The following is an 18,262-nucleotide window of genomic DNA, read 5'->3' as shown; positions in this document are numbered from 1 at the left end:
TGCAACCTTCTGTTCTACAACACTCAACCGTTCCGAAACTCTCCACGATCGTATATCCAACAATGTCGCAGGAAGGGGCAGTAGGCCACTGATGAAAGCACACAGCAGAATACGTGTTAACTTTTCTAGTGTACGCAATGTGACTACCGTCGAAACGCTCGGAACGGAAATGCAGAACTGGGAGACAATGCGACGCAATAGTCTCCGGAGCTGCACCTTCGAACGCTTGCTTAATGTTCGCAACGTCTCAGCTATCGCCCAGTACCATCCTGGCATGGAGAACGCGGTGCGTACCATTGTTCGTCAAGAAGTGCAAGCATTCTTCCGAAACCATCAGGATTCCTTTTTTTCTGCACCGGACATCCATGAAATAGTGAGCGACATTTCTCCCACTTCTTACATCCCCGAGTTTGTCTCTTCAGACCCATCACTTCCACAGCCATGCTAAGAAGTTCCACCCACGTGTCGTCTGTCTTTGCAAGCGCAAGTTCCAGCTCTCGCCGCGCATGCTTCGTTCTTTCCGTCTGAGGCATACTGTGCTAGTCCAACACACTTCATCGCCGCACCTCATTAAAATTCAGGTTGCGGTGGTGGTGACTGCTTGAGCAGCTTGCCGTTGTTGGCCCCACACTGTGGGCAGTGGCACGACTGCAGCTGGAAGGTGAGATGAGATAACGAAGAGATGAGGGTAAAGGCCGATCAATGTATGGTCTTCCAAGTCCAAGTAAGCCCCAGCTACAAGAAGTTCAAAGGCTTCATCTATAGCACCTCATAAAGGTCTCAAAGATAGCTCCATTTCAAGAAAGAAGCCGTGCTAGGCTCTGATTTCTCACGTGTCTCTCGGGGAACGAACCTCTCCATACTTCCTTTCCTCTCCGCACGTATCCCATTGTCAGTCACTGAAACTCAAGAAAGTATCCTGCATAATGTAAAACCCCAAGACTAAGGGAACACGAAGGGACAGACACAACTCTTCGTGTTCCCTAGTCTCGGGGGTTTTACATTATGCATCAACTTCACCAGCTCGCTTGCTTCTTAGCTATCTTTTCAAGGTATCCTGGTTGCGGAAGGACGACGATCCTCCAGTTTGCCTAGGATGTAGATGTATATTGCCCGTTTCATTGTATACTGCCCCTGCTCTCAACCGAAGTCATGCAATGTACCAAGCCCATGAGCGGATCTCACAAGTGTTACTTTATCTACTGGAAGAAACTCAAGTTGCAGCCGACCCCTTATCACGGCATATACCACGCTGTCAGACCCGCTCAGCAACACCAGCCCCTGCTTCATGCCGGCCCACTTCACCGTCACCGTCACGGCGTGCTGGTTCTCCAGCGGGAAACTAGAGAAGGCTGGCTTCGGGGGCCAGGCCGCTACAAGTGTCTGTAAGAGGTCCCCGCACCTCCAGCAAATATTACGACCGAGCATGACCGCTGGAGGCAACCTCGCTCGTAGTCTTTGTCCCTCTGCATGAGACAATATCGGCCTTAATGTTTTGAACCTTGACGAATGGGAGCTGGAATGCTTGTTCTGGCTAACTGCGTACAAAGATACTGAAACGACCTTACAAAGTGCCCGAAATGACTGCATACCGTTAAAGCACGCTTCTTCATTTTCTACACCGGAAAAGTCCTGAGAATGGCACCAACCAGTTCCATTAAAAGGAGGGTTAATGCTTGGGACTACTAAAGAACTGGAATCGTGGTGTTACGTTGAAGTTGTGCTGGTCTATAAGTGGACTTATAATGATGCAGGAGAAAGCAACGGTGGTCCGCTGGTGTCGCAGAACGGGCAGGGCACAGGAACGGGCCCTCAGCAGCCTCGTCCCGATGGCCGGAGAGGCCCCAAGAGGCCCCGCACCATTCTAACCACGGCACAGCGGAGGGCCTTCAAGGCTTCCTTCGAAATCAGCCAAAAACCATGCAGGAAGGTATGTTTATTCTTACTCTGCTCTGGTACTCCTTGTTTCACTTAATTATCAAGGTTTGGTTGCGGTATTCTTCATCCATGACGCATAAAGCATAGGTTCGAGCGCACACTGTTATGCAGGTGCACCAGCAACTTGTCTGTTTAAGCACCCGGCGCAAATTAGAACTTGCCTTGTCTTTTTCTTTCTTTCTTTTTTTTTTTTTTGTATTGCGCACCTGAGACAAATTACGGGGCAACCCTTGTATGTCATTGTCCCCTTGTATGTCAAAGACCTTGTATGTCATTGTCCCTTCTATGCTGTTCCAGCCTTAGAACATCAGTTCTCTCATGTTCAATAATCCTTCGCGTTTCGCTTTCGCTGACCTTCACACGTCGTGCATAATGGACCGGTAGGGGGGAAATCGAAACAGTTTGGAAGCCACCCGTTTCTTTCCCACAGCTCCCACAGTTCAAAGCGGCGCTCAGCACGCTGGGATTTTCTGAAGTCGTCTATTGCACAACTTGTTGCATGGAAGTCGACATTGAGCACTATCTATTATACTGCAACCGGTATCTCTATTAACGACTCGTCCTCCAACACCACTTGCGACAACATGGTTACCCCATCGTCTCTCTGGCGACTCTGTTCGGCCCAGCCCTACACAACCAGGGGGCGGTTACGACTGCCCTCTTGAGCTTTCTTGATGCCTCCGGCCTCTCGACCAGCCTTTAAGGCCCCCTTTTGTGTGTGCGTTTTTGCTTCTTTTTTTAAAGGAATAGCAAGTCGGCCTGCGCCTGACTAACCTTTCCTCCCTCTCTTTATTCAATAAACATACCCCCCCCCACACACACACACATCGGACCAACATCCGGAACGTGCTCTAGCACCTCCGCGTTCCGACTCGCTAACTTTTACTTCGCCCCAATCAGCAACAAACAAGATGCCCCCAAGTCGACCATAAAGTGCCATTAATCATCTCGCAAAACAAAGGTCGATATTCCGTTCAAAACCACCTCCGCGAGCACGCCGGCTAAATATAATACAGAGAGAGCGAAGGCAGCGGGGCTTGTTTATATTTTGCCTCGCATCGAACCGAACGCACGGTTCCGTGAACCTACACTAGCAAAACAAACAGGGAGGCGAGCACATCAAGAACCGCGTCTGAATAACGAGGCGTGGATTGGCAACATGACGAAGGTACAGGTTCCTCAACTTGAGGGGTTATTTATCACCGCGGCGGAGATTTAATAATGCGGCGCACGACGCAACCACCGCGGTCGGCTAGCCTGATAGCCGAGGAGGAATAATGTCGCGAAATTAATATTAAAGCGGCTCCGATCCGCAAGGGACGTAGGACGCTCGAACGACCAATTTTTGGCCGCCGCCACCGTCGGTTTTTGATCTTCTTGGAGCACAAAATCAGGTGCGAAAATCAGGGAGGCGCCTCTCGCGAGTCGGGAAGAAAAAGGAAGAGAGACCGAAGGTAGATAGGCGTGATGAAAATTTTACAAGGAGCGCTCGCATTTCTTTCATGGAACATCAACGGAGGGAGAGCGGAGGTTGGAGAGAGGTATCCAATATCGTCGTTCGTTATACGCCGGTGACGCCTGAAAATGAGATGCGGCGAGGAAAGTTCCGTGGAGCGAGGTTAGCGCATGAGTCGGTCGCCTGGAGGTGGTCCGCGGTGAGTTTTGGAGGCCGAGATTGATGGCACAGTTTTATACGTCGTGGAAGGAAAGATGAAGTCCACGTTCAGCTGCCGTGTTGGTGTCCGGAGCTCTCGTCGATGTAAATGAGTCGAGTAGATAGTTTCTTTGTGTGTGGTTTATTTTAATTTTTTTTTTTCTACGATATGTTCGCAGGTGCGCGAAACACTCGCGAAAGAGACGGGTCTCAGTGTCCGGATTGTTCAAGTCTGGTTTCAAAACCAGAGAGCAAAGGTAAGCTCACTGCTCAGCACGCATAATGTTCTCTGTGGAGTTCCTATTTTCTTCCCTTTTCACGTCGAGGAATAGTTTATGTATTTATTTTCTTTTTTCGATGCAGTTACCCTGACGTCAACGCAAAAGCAACGGTTTCCGTTGCGTCCTTCGTGATTTATAAGCGAGAGAAACCGCAATGTACGCTTTCCTTCTCGCTCTCCTTCTCCAGAAGCGCGCCAATGCGGAGAGTTCTCGGTTTTTGGTCAAGTGGTCGATGATTGGACAAGTCGTTTGAGGAGACCAATGACAGACCGCTCCGCATTGTCCGCCTTCTCGAAAAGGATAGACGGAAAGTAGAAAGGTACCCAAGCCCTGGCCGTCCGACATTACTTGGTTTCACTCCTCGTTTAGCTGGTTTTCAGCGATCAAGCTCGATAAATTATGAGAGCGTATGAAAAGTTGCAAATTATGCACCGCTTTCTTATTCGAACACGCGATCGTCGCACACACTCTCTCTCTCTTACACATTTATGTGTTTCCTCTACTGATTCACTGTTCGGGTATCACAAAGAACAGTTTCGAGCTCCGTTTCATCAATTGATCCGCAGTTGAAAAAGATTCAGCGCAAGCAACAGCAGCAGCAACAACAGCAACAAAACCAGCCTGGCCAAGGCGACAGCTCCGGCAGCGAAATGGCCTCCTCCACGAAGGACTCCAAGAAAAGTGACGACGGTAGGCAGTCGGCCTCACCTACTGACCTTGGCTGTGAGTATAACCACCTTTCTAATCCAATTCAATTCAATTAAATACGGTTGGACCTGTATTTCCCCACAGTCGGAGTGCCCACGTGGTGGTCGTAGTGGGGACGCTCTCCTTGGCCGTAGTTGAACTGTATTGCTAAACTCCGTCGGAATCTTCGCGGAGGTCAAAGTACTAAATGGTGATGTATCAGGACACAGCGACAACACAGTGACGCCCAAAGGATGCCATATCCCGCGGAGGTCCCTAAAGGAACAACCCCGTGTCTGCCAAAAGATTCCCCAGAAATCATTTACGGGACCTTGAGACGTCGCGTAGGACAAAACAGAGATATGATTCGGACCTGCTGGGACATTGCCTGCCATGCCCTCATGGTATTCATCTCGCCTTAAAATCTGATTTGGAGTCCTGACTGTAGGAAATGCGGTATTTTCACATAAGGAGTTCAATTTTGTCGCTGTCGAATCAAAGGTATCAAATGAAAGCCGCAATTATTATTAGCGAACTCGGAAATTTGTGATACAAGTAGCACAATACAGATCTATGAAGGCGGCGCACCACTAGCACATCCTGTGGTAATAGGAAGTTTATAGACATTCAATAGGAAGTACAAAAATGCGGTTTTAAATTAGTGTCCCCAGGCGTTGTCTGGCCCTAAAGAAATGAGAGGTCGTCGCTGCGCATGCCCAGAAAACGATGTTTCGCGCCCAATGTGCTGTCACGACTAGTATAATTCCCTTGAGGCCCCAAAGCGCTCGGGCACCCAACCCTAAAACGCTCTAATAATTCGTGTTCTTACGTCGCGAGACAATTATATGATCAAAAGCAAACTCCTGTACTTACCAGAATGAGGTACTATCACTAGCTCATACAGTCCACAGAAACGGCCGCTAATAATCGTCTTGCGGTACCAGCTCACGACGTGGTCATCTCGGTCAGCATTCAAATCTCCAACGGCACTATGACTTCTTTTCAGTTTCTTGAATGCCACACACTGAGCCGAAGTCATACGCGCACTGTGCCGCACAGCCCGTCATGAAGCACAACTTAGCACTACTAGGACGGTAAAAGTCACCGTAAACTTCCATTTAGTTCAAGTCATAGCCTTCGAAGAATATCAAGTGAAGGAGCGTGATAAGGCAGCACAACTTTGGTCAAAGTCACTCCAATGTCTTCCAAAGACCAATTTGCTTCCTATGCTATCGCCCAGAAGATGTGGGTTCGAGCACTACCCAGCTGGCTAACCTTTTCAGTGACTTCTTTCCTTCTTCATTCACTGTTCTTTGGCACTTGAAGCTTTGTGTGTTCGTCCTTCTTCTGTGTTCCAGCCTCAGAACACCAATTTCCATCGTGTATCGTCCTTTCCCTCCGGTTGGTAACAGGGCAAGTCATGTCTCGCTGCATTGCGCACGCGCACTTGTCACCTACCGCCACGCGGTAGTACAGTCATGTATTACGTCATCACAGCGGTGAAGAGACGCAGCACCAGCCAGTCACTGTGGCATAATCTTTTATCAGATAACAACATGGTTTTTCACACGCGTGTTGTTTACACGGCAGTGTCTGAAACAAACGGTATGGGAACAGGGTGCAAGAATTTTATTCCCCTTCGTTCGAAATATCCGCAAGCGCGCGTCTATGCCATCAGTCTCTATGGGATTCGCCATACATTATAAAGATCGCTTAGCGCCAGGATTGGTCAGTTTGAGCGAGATATGTCTTGGCTGGTATATTTCAACTTTTCGACAGAAGATAACAAAAAATGCCGTCCCCTGCTTCATTCACTTTTTAATCACAGAGAACGTACAGTATATGTCTCAAGCGATAATTCTACTCCACTAAGCCACTAGAAAAAAAAGGCATCGGTGCATCCAACACGATTTCGTCTACGTCTCGAGCCATCAGCTATGGTTAGCCTGGCTCGCTAGTATTTGGAATTCAAGCTTGGTGCAAAGAGCGACATACTTGTCTGCAATCGACAGCTCTCGGTTAATCCCGTCTGAAATCTCCAGGTGTTCCAAGATTGTTTGTTCTGACAGACCAGCACGTACGGCATACTTGCCCACCCTTAAATATAATAACGCTACAGTTCCTTCAAGAACGGCCAAGCCAATTGCAGCTGCTGTACCTTTGAATGAAGATTTCAGACAAAGCGTCTCGCAAGCAGTACATAACAAACGGTTGTAATCCCCGCATCGAGTGTGGTTGGGGGAAAAGGACGGATCGTGCACGTCATTCAAAACAGAACCCCGCTCAACGGGCTCCAGGTATTTCGCAGGAGCGAATTGGCGATGATTAATTCTGCATGTCTTAGTCACGGCTACTGTTGTAATGCAATTGATCCTTTCTTCGTCATCATCGTCTCTCCTTCTTTTGCCCGAATATACGGGAATAAACCGATGCTTTTGCAGGGAATAAACCAATGTTCGTCCCAATCTGCGGTACCCTCTCAATTAATGCGTTACAGTATTTACTAGTTAGTAAGTCGTATTATCACAGCCATTAAATGTAGGCGTGTTGTTGTAGGCAGTATCAAAAAAGAAAGAAAGAAGAAGAACAAACGGGCAGATATGATGCAAGTTACAGTGGCTTCAAATCAACGACAGCGACAGAGCTGTTTATTTGAGCTCGCCTGTCGCTCCGTGCATGGCTCGCCCTGTCGACTGTGGTTTGCAGCAAGATCTTCTGTACGTACACTTCATAGGACGGCCCACGCGCGCGGCTAAATTCTTCACATGCCCTGATATCTGAAGCGGCAACCGCTACTGTCACTATTCCTCCGAGGCACTTGACGCCAATGTCACAGCGAACGTGACTCTTCGAAATGACCAATCTGGATCTCGTGACTTTTTCTCTTTCCCTCGCTTTATCTCGTAACAAGGCAGATAAGGATTTCGGCGATGCGACGTACGGACAGGATCTTCACGAAATTGAGCACTTAACGCCTGTCGCTGCAAAATAAGTGGACGTGCTGCAAGTAATCGTAACGCACGTAGAATAGCCTTTTTGAAGAAGCAAGAAGATGTAGAAATGGATGCGTGTGTGTCCAGTACTGGGATGGGTTACACACACTTTTCCTCGTTTTCAAGCTCTCGTGTCGGCTCTTGTAGGGTCTCGTACTAAGAGCACTGGAGTACATGCACCAGATTAAACATATAGAGTTCATATCCTTCATTGTTTGTTTCCCCCGCGTCCACATATTCACTTACCTTCACGAGGCGGTCTACCAGAGGTACCTCCAGTACAGGAAAGCTTGTCTATAGGGGTCGCTACAATTACGATAACACTGTGGTTACCACGACTAGCACGACTGTGGTCTGATTCGCCTTACTTCATGCACTCGGTCTTTCGATCATTTATTTCTTCGTGCGTAACAGTGCATGTCATCAGCAAGCACTTTACAGCTATTCGGGTGTCAGGGCATGCTGGTGCCCACTTAAACTCTTTCCCTGGAAGAGTTTGGTTATTCTGTAATGGAACAGATCTACAACACCCTTAGTCGAGTACCGGAGATTGCAGAGGGCACATAGACAGTGTTCCGTGTTGAGCGATGCGAGAATCGGGATGGGGAGCACGTACCCCCTTAGGGTCCTTCATCATCTCTGACAAGCTGTCTTAACAGGGCCACTGTTGATCTCGGGAGCATGACACGAATTCGTGACCCGGATTCAGCCAGGATTTCCGCATCCGTTTGGGGTAGCTGCTGGTGTTCCGGATCGGCAAAGTCGGGGCATCATTTAAGGGGATTATCCTCGCTTCTCGTGGAACACCATAGAATTGCGATAAGCTAAAATACAGGCTTCATTATTTCTCCTCGAGGATTCCTTTTTATTGATTATTCCTCCTCTGTGCAGGGTTGGGTCTCTCGAATGTAGCGCGCGCTGCAGTGAGAGCGCATGGCTGTTCGTGAATATTTGTAGGGATGTTGACGTCGCTACCGAGTTGCCTTCCCGCCTGATATGGTGGCATGCTGCCCAAGGGAACTGTTCGTCTTGGGCCGACTTCGAAGAGAAACGTGCCAAAATTTGTCTCGCCACTTCCGAGGGAAACCCAAGGAAAACGTGGGGATAGCGCAGTCGGTGCCGTACCCGGTTCACCTCTCAGTGATATACTCGCTATTTGAAATCGAAGTCGGCAGATTAACCACCCAGAAGATCTCCATTATGTTAATATTATATTGGCTTCCGATTCCTTATTTTTATTTTCCTATCTAATAGGGAGTTTTACTCGATCGGAAGATGTTCACGATAACGTTTCCGAAAATATGAGAAGCCAATCGCCCTGTGTCTTTGGTTCCTGTTTCTTCGTATCGTCCTCCGATGTACACTAAAATTCGCTATTTACTTTTTTTTTTTTTTTTTCAGTGGAACACCTCAATCATTACCGTTATCAAAATAAAGTTGTTGTTGTTTTCGTTAGTGCAGTGACTGCGAAGCCGATTATTTTGCCGCAAAAGACGAAAATCTCAACGCATTGCTCAACAATGTACGACATAAGCAAATTATGCCTCGCCTTCGGCACAGTTCCCTGTGAAGTCGGCCAAGGACAGCCGAGCTCCCTCCCCCACACGTTGCACGTCTGAGCGTGGCCGACTACGGCAAGCGGTTCCATCTAGAGCCCCTGCCCGGCCCAGGCTTGTTATTGACTGTGTGCTCCGGGCCGGGCCGGACTCGGACCGACAAAATACGCCACCACCGCGGGCCGCGCCGGGCCAACAAAAGATGCCAGCACGGCGGGTCGGGCCGGGCCCGGACAGACAAACATGTTCCCGAAAGCCATGCTGGAGTGGGTCATGCAGCTAATTCCACACGATGGAGGACTATTAGCCCGGGTCGGGCCCGGAAAAGTCGGCCCGTGCAGGGCTCTAGTTCCATCACCACCACCACCATCTGTGCCTCGCGTTCATGCACCGCGTACTCGCGCGTATGATTTGATGGCCAATCACAGATGATTTGATTATACATTTAGTACAGCTTGGGACAAAAGTTTTCGGACAAACGTCACCTCATGCTTATTTCTTCATCAAAGCGGCTCCCTGCTTGCTATCGGGAAGCGATCGAATAAGAAACGGGTGGCGGGCTATTCTATCCGTCTCTGAGTATGTATGTCCACTCCTGTTTGCCGCTAGGTTGTCGCTCAATTGGAGAAATGCGACACCCCGGTGTTCCGTAAACTTTTGTCCCAAGCTCTACATATGAACTGTCTTTCAGAAAGGCAGAAAGTATCTAAGCAAAAGCCAGCAATGTCACACCCTCAATAGAAAGTTAGAAACACCTAATACTTCATCACGAAAAAGTAACCGTCCTTTTCTTTCAGCACCCCCCTATTCTCGTCTGGGACTCCTAGACTCTTCAGCTGTTGGGTCTCCGTACCAGCTTCAACCCGTATCTTACGGGTCACATCACGATGGCAAGTACACTTCGACCCTCTACATGGTCCTTTAGAGAAGTGCGTTGACTAATGCATTTTCTTATTTTTTTCACACGCAGGTTCATACTATGGCCCAACGCACGGCGATCCGAGCTACCTCAAGTCAGAGATCTCCATGGAAAGTGAGACCTCCTTAAGCGGCCTGGAAGACGTGCTCATTGGACAGCAGGGTCACCCTGCCGAAGGCCACCCACTATTTGGCAGCGCGGCGCCCACCGTCAACCCCATCGACAAGCTGTACTCGATGCAGACATCGTACTTCAGCAACAACGAGTGTGAATGTTTGGGAGCCACCAACTGACAGTGCTCGGATGCTCAGCGCGGGCTCGCACCGCAAATCCGCCATCGCGGCTCCAGGCGTAGCAAGACGCACAGAAAAGAAAGCGCAACGTCCACCAGGACGGCTCTCATGGACGTGTGAACGGCTTTTATTCTGAATGGACATGTGGTCATCGCGTTCATTGACTATATAACGGTTTCTTCTTCCGTGGCTGTGGCATGAGTGAACGGTTCTCTACAAATATAGTGCTTCTACCTGCAAGGGATGATTTCGGTTGAGAGTTGAAATACATATCTACGATCAAAAGCATTTACCATTTTTCTTTTTTTTTTTTAAGTAGGGAGCGTCACGCACAAAAAGATAAAGGGAAACGAGATTGTTGTTGCGGCAGTTGACACTGCGTGTTCTTCGTACTAAGTTTACATGACGATACACGAGCAATAGGAAAATATCAACACCGCGCAGCAGAGAAAGTCCACCTTGCATCTAGCTAACGCTGAGGGAGTATTAACGGCGCGCAAGCAGCGAGGGTACAAGGTTCTTTTTTCTTTTTAATTATTGGCAATGATTCTGACGACCTTATCCTGATAGCAGTCGCAGCATATTAAACGCGATACATAAGGTATTCATCGGAATGCGATATGCAAAACGAGCACATCAAGTGAAACGCAGCAGAAGAAATGCGAGATATCAAACAGTTACAGCAATACTCGTTGGTTTCAATCGCCAGATATATTTGGGGGTCGATATTGGAAACGGTAGAGCCACTAAATAAGCTTCACTTCAGAGCATCGACACTGCGTTCCAAAAGCGAGAACGCGCCATCTTGTTTCCGCGCCACGGTAGCCACGCGCACTTTAGAGCACGACGCCATCTATCGTGCGCGGGTGGAATGTTCCTTCCTCTTGCAAGTAGCTCATCAAGGTTGACGTCATTGACCTCACATTGACATCCTCGGGGCGCTCTGGTGGATAATACACGGATTATGGCACAACAATCATGCCCGCTTCTCTATCCCAGAGTGAGCATTACGTTAGCCGTCTTTGATTCTCAACTGGGGATGGTACTGTTGTGCGGAAACAAGATGGCGCTCCTGCTCTCCCTTGGACCTCAGTGTCGATCTCCGAAGCGAAGCTTATTTAGTGACTCTAGGATACGGGGATTCTGTTGGTGACACTTCCTCGTACTCAGCGGCGTATAGCCAAAAAAATATTTCGGGGAGGGGTTCTATGGGGACTTTACATAGGAGAGGAGCATTTCCTCTCGTTTCCCTCTCCCAAATGCACTACAAAATGTATAATGTCAGGGGTTGAACACCCAGAACCCGTCCCACTGGCTACACCAGTGCTCGTACTTGACGAATCAGTTCCGCAACGGTGCTAGGGCACCAAGGTGATGCCACCAGCACTAAATACCGGGATACCGGCAGATCTTTGCACTAGATACCGGGCTCCTGCTGTAACCGTGTGTTCACACTAGTGACATCCCCACGGAGTACTCTAGCGGAGGAAAAAGCAAAAAAATGCTCGCTGGGGAAGTTCTGCCGCGTCTTATGCCGCGTCTCATGTCGTGCATTCGCACGGCTCTGAAATAACGGGAATGGCGCACCGCGCACATAGCAGACGACAGCATCGGCACTGTCGTCTGCTACTGAACATTTTGTGGCTGAGCCGCGGGATATCCTCCATGGTTAGACGATCACGAAAAGACACGACGTTGGATGCCCGTGCACACGTGACAGCTGAAATTATGACGTTTTGGACATGTTCCGCAGGAGTATTCTGGGGAATGTCGCTCGCGTGAAAATACGCTATATGAACCATTCAGCGTCACTTCAACTTTCAATCGAGATACGGCACGTTCTTCCTTCAGTAAGGCAGAAAAAAATAATTTTTCGATCCGTGAAACCACACCACGAAGTGAAGCAAGAATGAGGAAATTATCTCACTCAACTTCAGTGCGTGATGGACTCTACTTCTTTCGAACTTTCTTCTCGTGTAGCCGTCGCATCAGCGCATGTTTTGCAGCAACGGCCGGACACTGTCTTTCTTCGCCTCTCCTTGTTAGACATCGATAAAGTCACATTCGCGTTTGCCAGCATATTGCCTTTCGCCGGACCAATCATCAACAGCTTATTTCGCGTACATTCTCGCCTGTCAGCACTTGCGTCTAGCGTAGGTCAAGCACACGTTGTACCATTAGGATGTGCGCCGCAAAGGAGTGTGGTGTTACTATTTTGTGTAAGCGTCGCCGCATTTTGGCACATTCAGGACTGTACGTATAAATGTGTAAACAGCTGGAAGAGGACGTGACTTAAAAGTCCAATAATCCTGTGGAATGTCATGAAACCAGGAAGCGGTCAAGAGGAGTGCCACGTGGACCGGAGGCGGAGTAAGCTAGGCGTCAACGGCAAGCCGCAGCCCTGGCCAAAAACATAGCCAGCAACTAAAAAAAAATAAAAGATAGGTGAAGCAAGAAAGTCTCATGGCTATCTCATTAAAAAAGAAATCTGCATCCTCGTTTGTGCGAAGCTTTGATCGTGTATTCTGTTCCGACACTAGTGTGGGGTATCGAAAAGTGCGTCGCACATCTCGGCGTACAGCAGGACAAAAATTCACCATGGCAGCTCTCCAATAGACGAGTTCAGAAAATCCCAGAGTGCTTAGCGCCGCTTTGAACTGTGGGAGTGTACTAATACGAAAGAAACGGGTGGCCTCCAAGCTGTTCCGATTTCTCCCCACCGGTCCCATTGTCCACAACATGACAAGGTCAGCGAAAGCAAAATGTGAAGGATTATTCTTTGTTCCCACGCTCAGCAAGCGCCCAGGATGCAATGCGTGCCCAAAGATCACTGGGATTTTCTGAAGTCGTCTATTGAGGGAACGAATATTTGGTCGGTTGTGGTGGTGATAATAGACACCGACCTATAGCGTGCCGTCGCCCTTGATAGACGCAATTTTGTTTCCTCTCCTCAAGCTACCCTAACGCTGCATGCGCCCCTCAGCAACTGCCAGCAAAAAAGAAAACAGAACCAATACCGCGAAAAGCTCGTGAAGGTGCGGAGGAGTGTCGGACGAGGTCAGTATATGAAAATAAGGTTTTGTCCGATTTTGTCCGATTTGTGATTGTCCGGAGTGGTGGGGTGGTGTGGGTTGACCTCGAGCATTTCAACTACCTATAGTCATGTTCAACTTAAGAAGGAAAAGAAATCTAGTCCGTCAACTGGCGGCAGTGGTGATGGTGGTGGTCAACTACGGCGGTGAAAGGGCCCGCCGTTATCGGCCTCACAGGTAGGCAAAGTCACGATTAACGCTCTGGTGGAATGTACGTCCTGGGCCGGCTTGTGAGGGAACTGTGCCGACATATGTCTGAAAGCGTCTGAGGAAAACCCAAAAAAAGCCCCAGACAGCACAGCCGGCACCGTCAACTACATACGCCGTTGGAGATAAAGAGACGCAAAAGCGCGCCAGAAGAAATATTGCAGCGCCACCATGCGTCATCAGTAGTGGAGCGCACTTTCTGCTGCAGCGTAGTGTCATGCGGCCAGTCTCAACAGCCAAAACGGAAGCAGAGTGAGTATAATGGATTACATTATCTGGCACAGGGAGATGGCGTGACCTCCCTGCGTCTAGCCATCCTGTCTGCGGCGCAGTAATATTTTCGGAGCTGACGCACTAGATTTATTTTCCTTCTTAAGTTGAACACGACTATAGATTGGGTCTTGGGAAGTGAGGGGGGGAAAGGGGTGCGTATCGGTGCGTGGAGGTCCCAGAGCCGTTTTGTGGAAGTTTAGATTCGTCAGCGAGCGTCAGAGGTCCTCAAAAAGCTCATCAGAGATATTTGAATGAGCGCCCATTGTTGACGGTTGCTGCCGGTCAAACAATATCTGCAAGTTGGAGTCATGGTGTGCCGGTCGTCCGAACAACTTGCAAAAACGTACGTCTCGTGTCAGATGTGACTGGACCGTCGAGCACTGGGGATTCGGCCAAACTTGAGGTAGTGGGTGCGTACCTCGGCCCTGGAGAGGCCACCTGTTACGCGAGTCCTCGTCTATCTGACTGCGCTCGCTGCACCAGTTCGAACACAGCAGCACTCTCGTACTCATTTCTTCAGTGCAGCGTATAATCTGTGCACCTCACCATTCTCTTTTGTAAAAGTGCGTGCTATAGTTCTGGATGACTTCACTATTAGTCCGCACTTGCTGGATTGGAAGTGCAGCAAGAGCACAGCTCTGTGGAGCAGACTGTACTGCGTTCCGCGTCAGCGTCATATAGGCAAGGACGTCACTGTCGTTTGCAAAGTTCCTGCCACTGTATACTAAGAAGAATACAAGCACTTAGAAACGAAAAACCAACAGCGTGAGAAGCAGAGCGGTGGTGCAAACGACAGGGCCTAGTGCGTTTTGCAAGCGACCACGTCGGGTAATATCGACACACACACATATAAAGAAATGATGATGAGATGGGGCTGATGCTGGCCAGCAGGCTAAACGCTGCCCCAGTGCCAATTGTAGAGAATGAAAGATGATGGTGGAGATGGCAGTTCAGGTGGTCAAAGTAATGGTCGGTTGATGACAGAAACTCCCAAAAGTATCGAAACATGTACTTTAACTGTCTGAACTGGCACTGCATCGTCACGGCACAGTAGCGGAACTTTCAAGAACTACTTCAGGGAGTGCAGCCAAATACGCGTGGAAAAGACAAAAAAGGAAAGGTTGGGGCAAAATTACGTCTGCAAGAGGCATTTATATTACTTGGAGCATTGCTGACGGTTTCCAAGCATCGATCGCCGACAATGTGTACGGCAAAGAGGCTTTAGTTAACCATGCACCTTAGTTCCTCTTCGTCTTGTTGGTCCATAGTGTCCACTGTCTTCGTCGCTAGAGCACACGCGCACTCACAATCTCTAGTGGCCTTTAGAGTTCCATTTTGCGCCATACAGTGTCTTGTTGTGTAATGTTCTGCTAAGGGTATTCTAGTAACTAAAATCTAGCTCAGCTAGATACATGTAGTGACTGGAAAATTAGAGCTAGAAAACTGCTTCGATAAAAGGCGAGTTTTGGCGATGTATGAGGTATACTGTACAAGTGGTTAGATTCGCGGGCTCAATAATTCGCGAATTTGTGAGAAGCCAGTACCAGGATTATTGGCGGTACCGTGGTGCGTCGACCCTGCATCGGGCGTCTTAGGGGCCCTCCACCTTGAACTTCCAGAAAGAAGTTAACAAAAACTATAACAGATGGTTAATAACCCGTTGCATTTGTCCTCCTTTCGAGCCCTTCTGACTGAGACGGCTGTGATTGGGGGTGGAGATTGCTGCAAAAATTACTCGGCTGGTATCCGGGTTATTGCCGAATTGCCGTGTCTCCCGTCATTCTTGTCACCGCATCGAGCAGGTACGATATAGGCACTCGACAGTGATGCGGCAACTTTTACAAAGGCCGATCCGCGTGGCAGCGTACTTAAACCCATACACACCTGCTGGATAATCCAGGCCTACAAGGAACTGGATTCGTGAAGGTGGACTACGTCCCAGACAGAACAAGTTAATCCTGTGGGCGTTCCCAGGAAATCTTGAGTGGGATGCTGGGACGTCCCGTGGATGGGGCATAGCGGGAGAAATGATGTCCCGCGGACACCGTGTTGTCACCTCCCGGAACATCCAGTGACGTCCCACGGCGGTCAAGGCTCAAAATGCGGCATACGTGACGGACGAAGTGCTCATTCAGGTTGAAATTTAAATTATTTGTTTATTTTAATCATTATTTTAATTAAAGCATTTTAAAGCATTAACGCATTTTAATTAAAGCAAGAGCATACTGTCCAACACAGTTTTCTACAGCAAATCAGCAGATTGAAAAAAAGCGGCTATCCGGAAACCACCCTCGTTGAAGTGGCTGATTGTTTGCTACAGATATTAAAAGGCTCACAGAAAACACAGAAGGAGAGACCTAAAACAACCAGTATATCTGCGCTATGTGAATACCATCACACGTAATACCAAACAAAGTTGGTCTCAGACATAGGGTTCCTGTAGCCATCACAGCCCCCAATAAATTAGTTAGCCTTTGCTCAGCAATTAACAAGGAAAAAAAAAAAAGCAGGATGCACTATAAAACGCACACAAAAGCTGGATAGATTGCAAACAAGGTGTTGTCTACTGTATTCCGTGGTCGTGCGGAAAATCGTATATGGGGCAAACTATAGCTAGGGCTACTATAGAAGGTGTTACACCATCCGGTCACCTTGCGGCGCATTCTAAAGCATGTGGGTGCTTACCGTTGTTCAAAAAGACGACAACAGAAGCCAAGTTTTGAAATCAAATTGAAAGAGAAATTTACGAAGGTTATTTGATAAAGTTAAAAGGGGTTATCTGTGTGGGCGCCCCTTCCATTGATTTCAAAGAAGAAGAGCTCTTGTTCCTAAGTGATAGGCGAGATTAGATCGAAGAAATTTCCTGCCTATGACTTTCCAATGATGTCATCACGAGAAACAGGTATTTAAAGTCTCTTTGTGTCAACAATAAACCTTCAGTTGAGAGTACGCTGTTGCTGTTGTCTGTCACTTCTCCCTTGTGTTTGTGTCCTTTTTGCTGAGTTTCCTTGTGCCATCTTAGCGATACGCTGCACCTCACGAGGCGACGCGATGACTGTCCCACTGGAAACTCACGTGGGTATGTAGACGTGCTTGCCTCCCTACCACAGCTTACGTTACGACGGTGCTGCCTGGCACTCCTGGAGCTCATCGTCCTCTTACTGGTCGCGCAAGTGTCGCGATGATCTTAGTTGTTGCGATGCTACTCTTGTTCTCAGATGAAAGTTGGAGCTTCAATAACCACTGCGCAACAAAAACTATTGTACTTAGGGCTATTATACTTTCCACGAAAACGCTGTGATATGACATTTATCGCAAAGGACGCACAAGGCGAGTAGCCTTGGGACTAACATATCCTCTCTCTCTTTTTTTTTTTTTTTTTCGTTTACCAATCAATCAATCACAATGGACGCCGTCGCTGACGGCGGTCAATCGGGCAACAGAACATGTACACGCAATCCAGGAGCATGTTCGAATGTTCGAATCACCGTGGTTCGAATAGTGTGAGGTGCGCCTTCGCATACCGTACACCAGAAGTGTCGCCATTTTCAGCGTCGTCTGAATAGTCCGGAAGACGTAACCGAAGGCGCATATCAGGGAGCCTGCTGTGATGTGGTGCACACTTCGCGATTACATGAGGCCTGAAAGCTCCCAACAAAAAGCTGTACCACATTTCGTTCGCTTTCCTGCCGCATTGGCGCTCTCTGCATGACCCAAAAAAAGCCGTTAATCACAGCGCGATTCGCTACGGGAATCAGGTATATACTGTACCTCCCTCCACCCTGCTAATGGCGAATTCGGTTGGTGATTTCGTGGCAGCACGACCTAGCGCTCGGAAATTGCTAAGTCGACGTCCGTGCTGGATCACGTGACCGTTGCCACCCGAACATGAGTGCCAGGAATCTAGCGGTTTGAGTCGTTTGGATCACGCTAGGGGCACCGCGGTCGCTCATCTTCGGGCTCCGTTGTCTGCTAAACCACGTGAGCTTCGACGTGTGGGCCAATGAGGTGCCTCGCCACCCTCGCGATGCGGATGCGATGACACCGGATATAGTAGGGCAATCCTCTGCTCGGTCGCTTCGAACCGGATGTGAACATGCGAGATCTGGCGAAAGTGGCGAGTACAGGCGGGATCTGGCAAAAGAAGTTGCCACGAAATGACCACCCGAATTTGCCATAAGTGCGCGGTGCAGCTTCTCCCCAGTGTTTTTTTTTTTTTTTTAAGCGTTGTGCGCACCACTCATGCGTAATTACTGCTGCGCCCTAGAGTAAATTTTACATCTATTGAAATTTAAGGCAGAATGCGAATTTGAAGTAATTCAAACGCTAGCCGTCGGCCGGGGCGTTCTGCGACAGCAGAATATTATAG

The 18,262-nt window shown here is 48.7% G+C and overlaps 1 protein-coding gene and 1 long non-coding RNA gene across 3 annotated transcripts in view; one reads left to right on the top strand and one right to left on the bottom strand.

The window, feature by feature from the left end:
• The window catches only part of LOC135367788 (uncharacterized), a 66,353-nt gene extending 60,839 nt beyond the window's left edge, over positions 1 to 5,514 (bottom strand). Inside the window, exon 1 of the long non-coding RNA XR_010414516.1 lies at positions 5,434 to 5,514. This is a non-coding gene — a long non-coding RNA (uncharacterized LOC135367788). The remainder of the gene's footprint in view (positions 1 to 5,433) is intronic.
• LOC135367786 (LIM homeobox transcription factor 1-beta-like) overlaps positions 1 to 10,813 on the top strand; it is a 76,291-nt gene extending 65,478 nt beyond the window's left edge. For both annotated transcript variants that reach the window (XM_064600910.1, XM_064600909.1), the window contains exons 5-9: positions 1,755 to 1,930; positions 3,772 to 3,849; positions 4,440 to 4,596; positions 9,907 to 9,999; positions 10,080 to 10,813. In XM_064600910.1, coding sequence (XP_064456980.1) covers positions 1,755 to 1,930; positions 3,772 to 3,849; positions 4,440 to 4,596; positions 9,907 to 9,999; positions 10,080 to 10,321 — 746 coding nt within the window. In that variant the 3' untranslated portion in view covers positions 10,322 to 10,813. The remainder of the gene's footprint in view (positions 1 to 1,754; positions 1,931 to 3,771; positions 3,850 to 4,439; positions 4,597 to 9,906; positions 10,000 to 10,079) is intronic.
• The last annotated feature ends 7,449 nt before the right edge of the window (positions 10,814 to 18,262 follow it).

This window comes from Ornithodoros turicata, chromosome 9 (assembly GCF_037126465.1).
Source record: "Ornithodoros turicata isolate Travis chromosome 9, ASM3712646v1, whole genome shotgun sequence".
Classification (NCBI taxonomy): Eukaryota; Metazoa; Arthropoda; class Arachnida; order Ixodida; family Argasidae; genus Ornithodoros; species Ornithodoros turicata.
The sequence above is the reverse complement of the archived record's forward strand: the minus strand, read 5'-3'. Positions and strand labels throughout refer to the sequence as shown.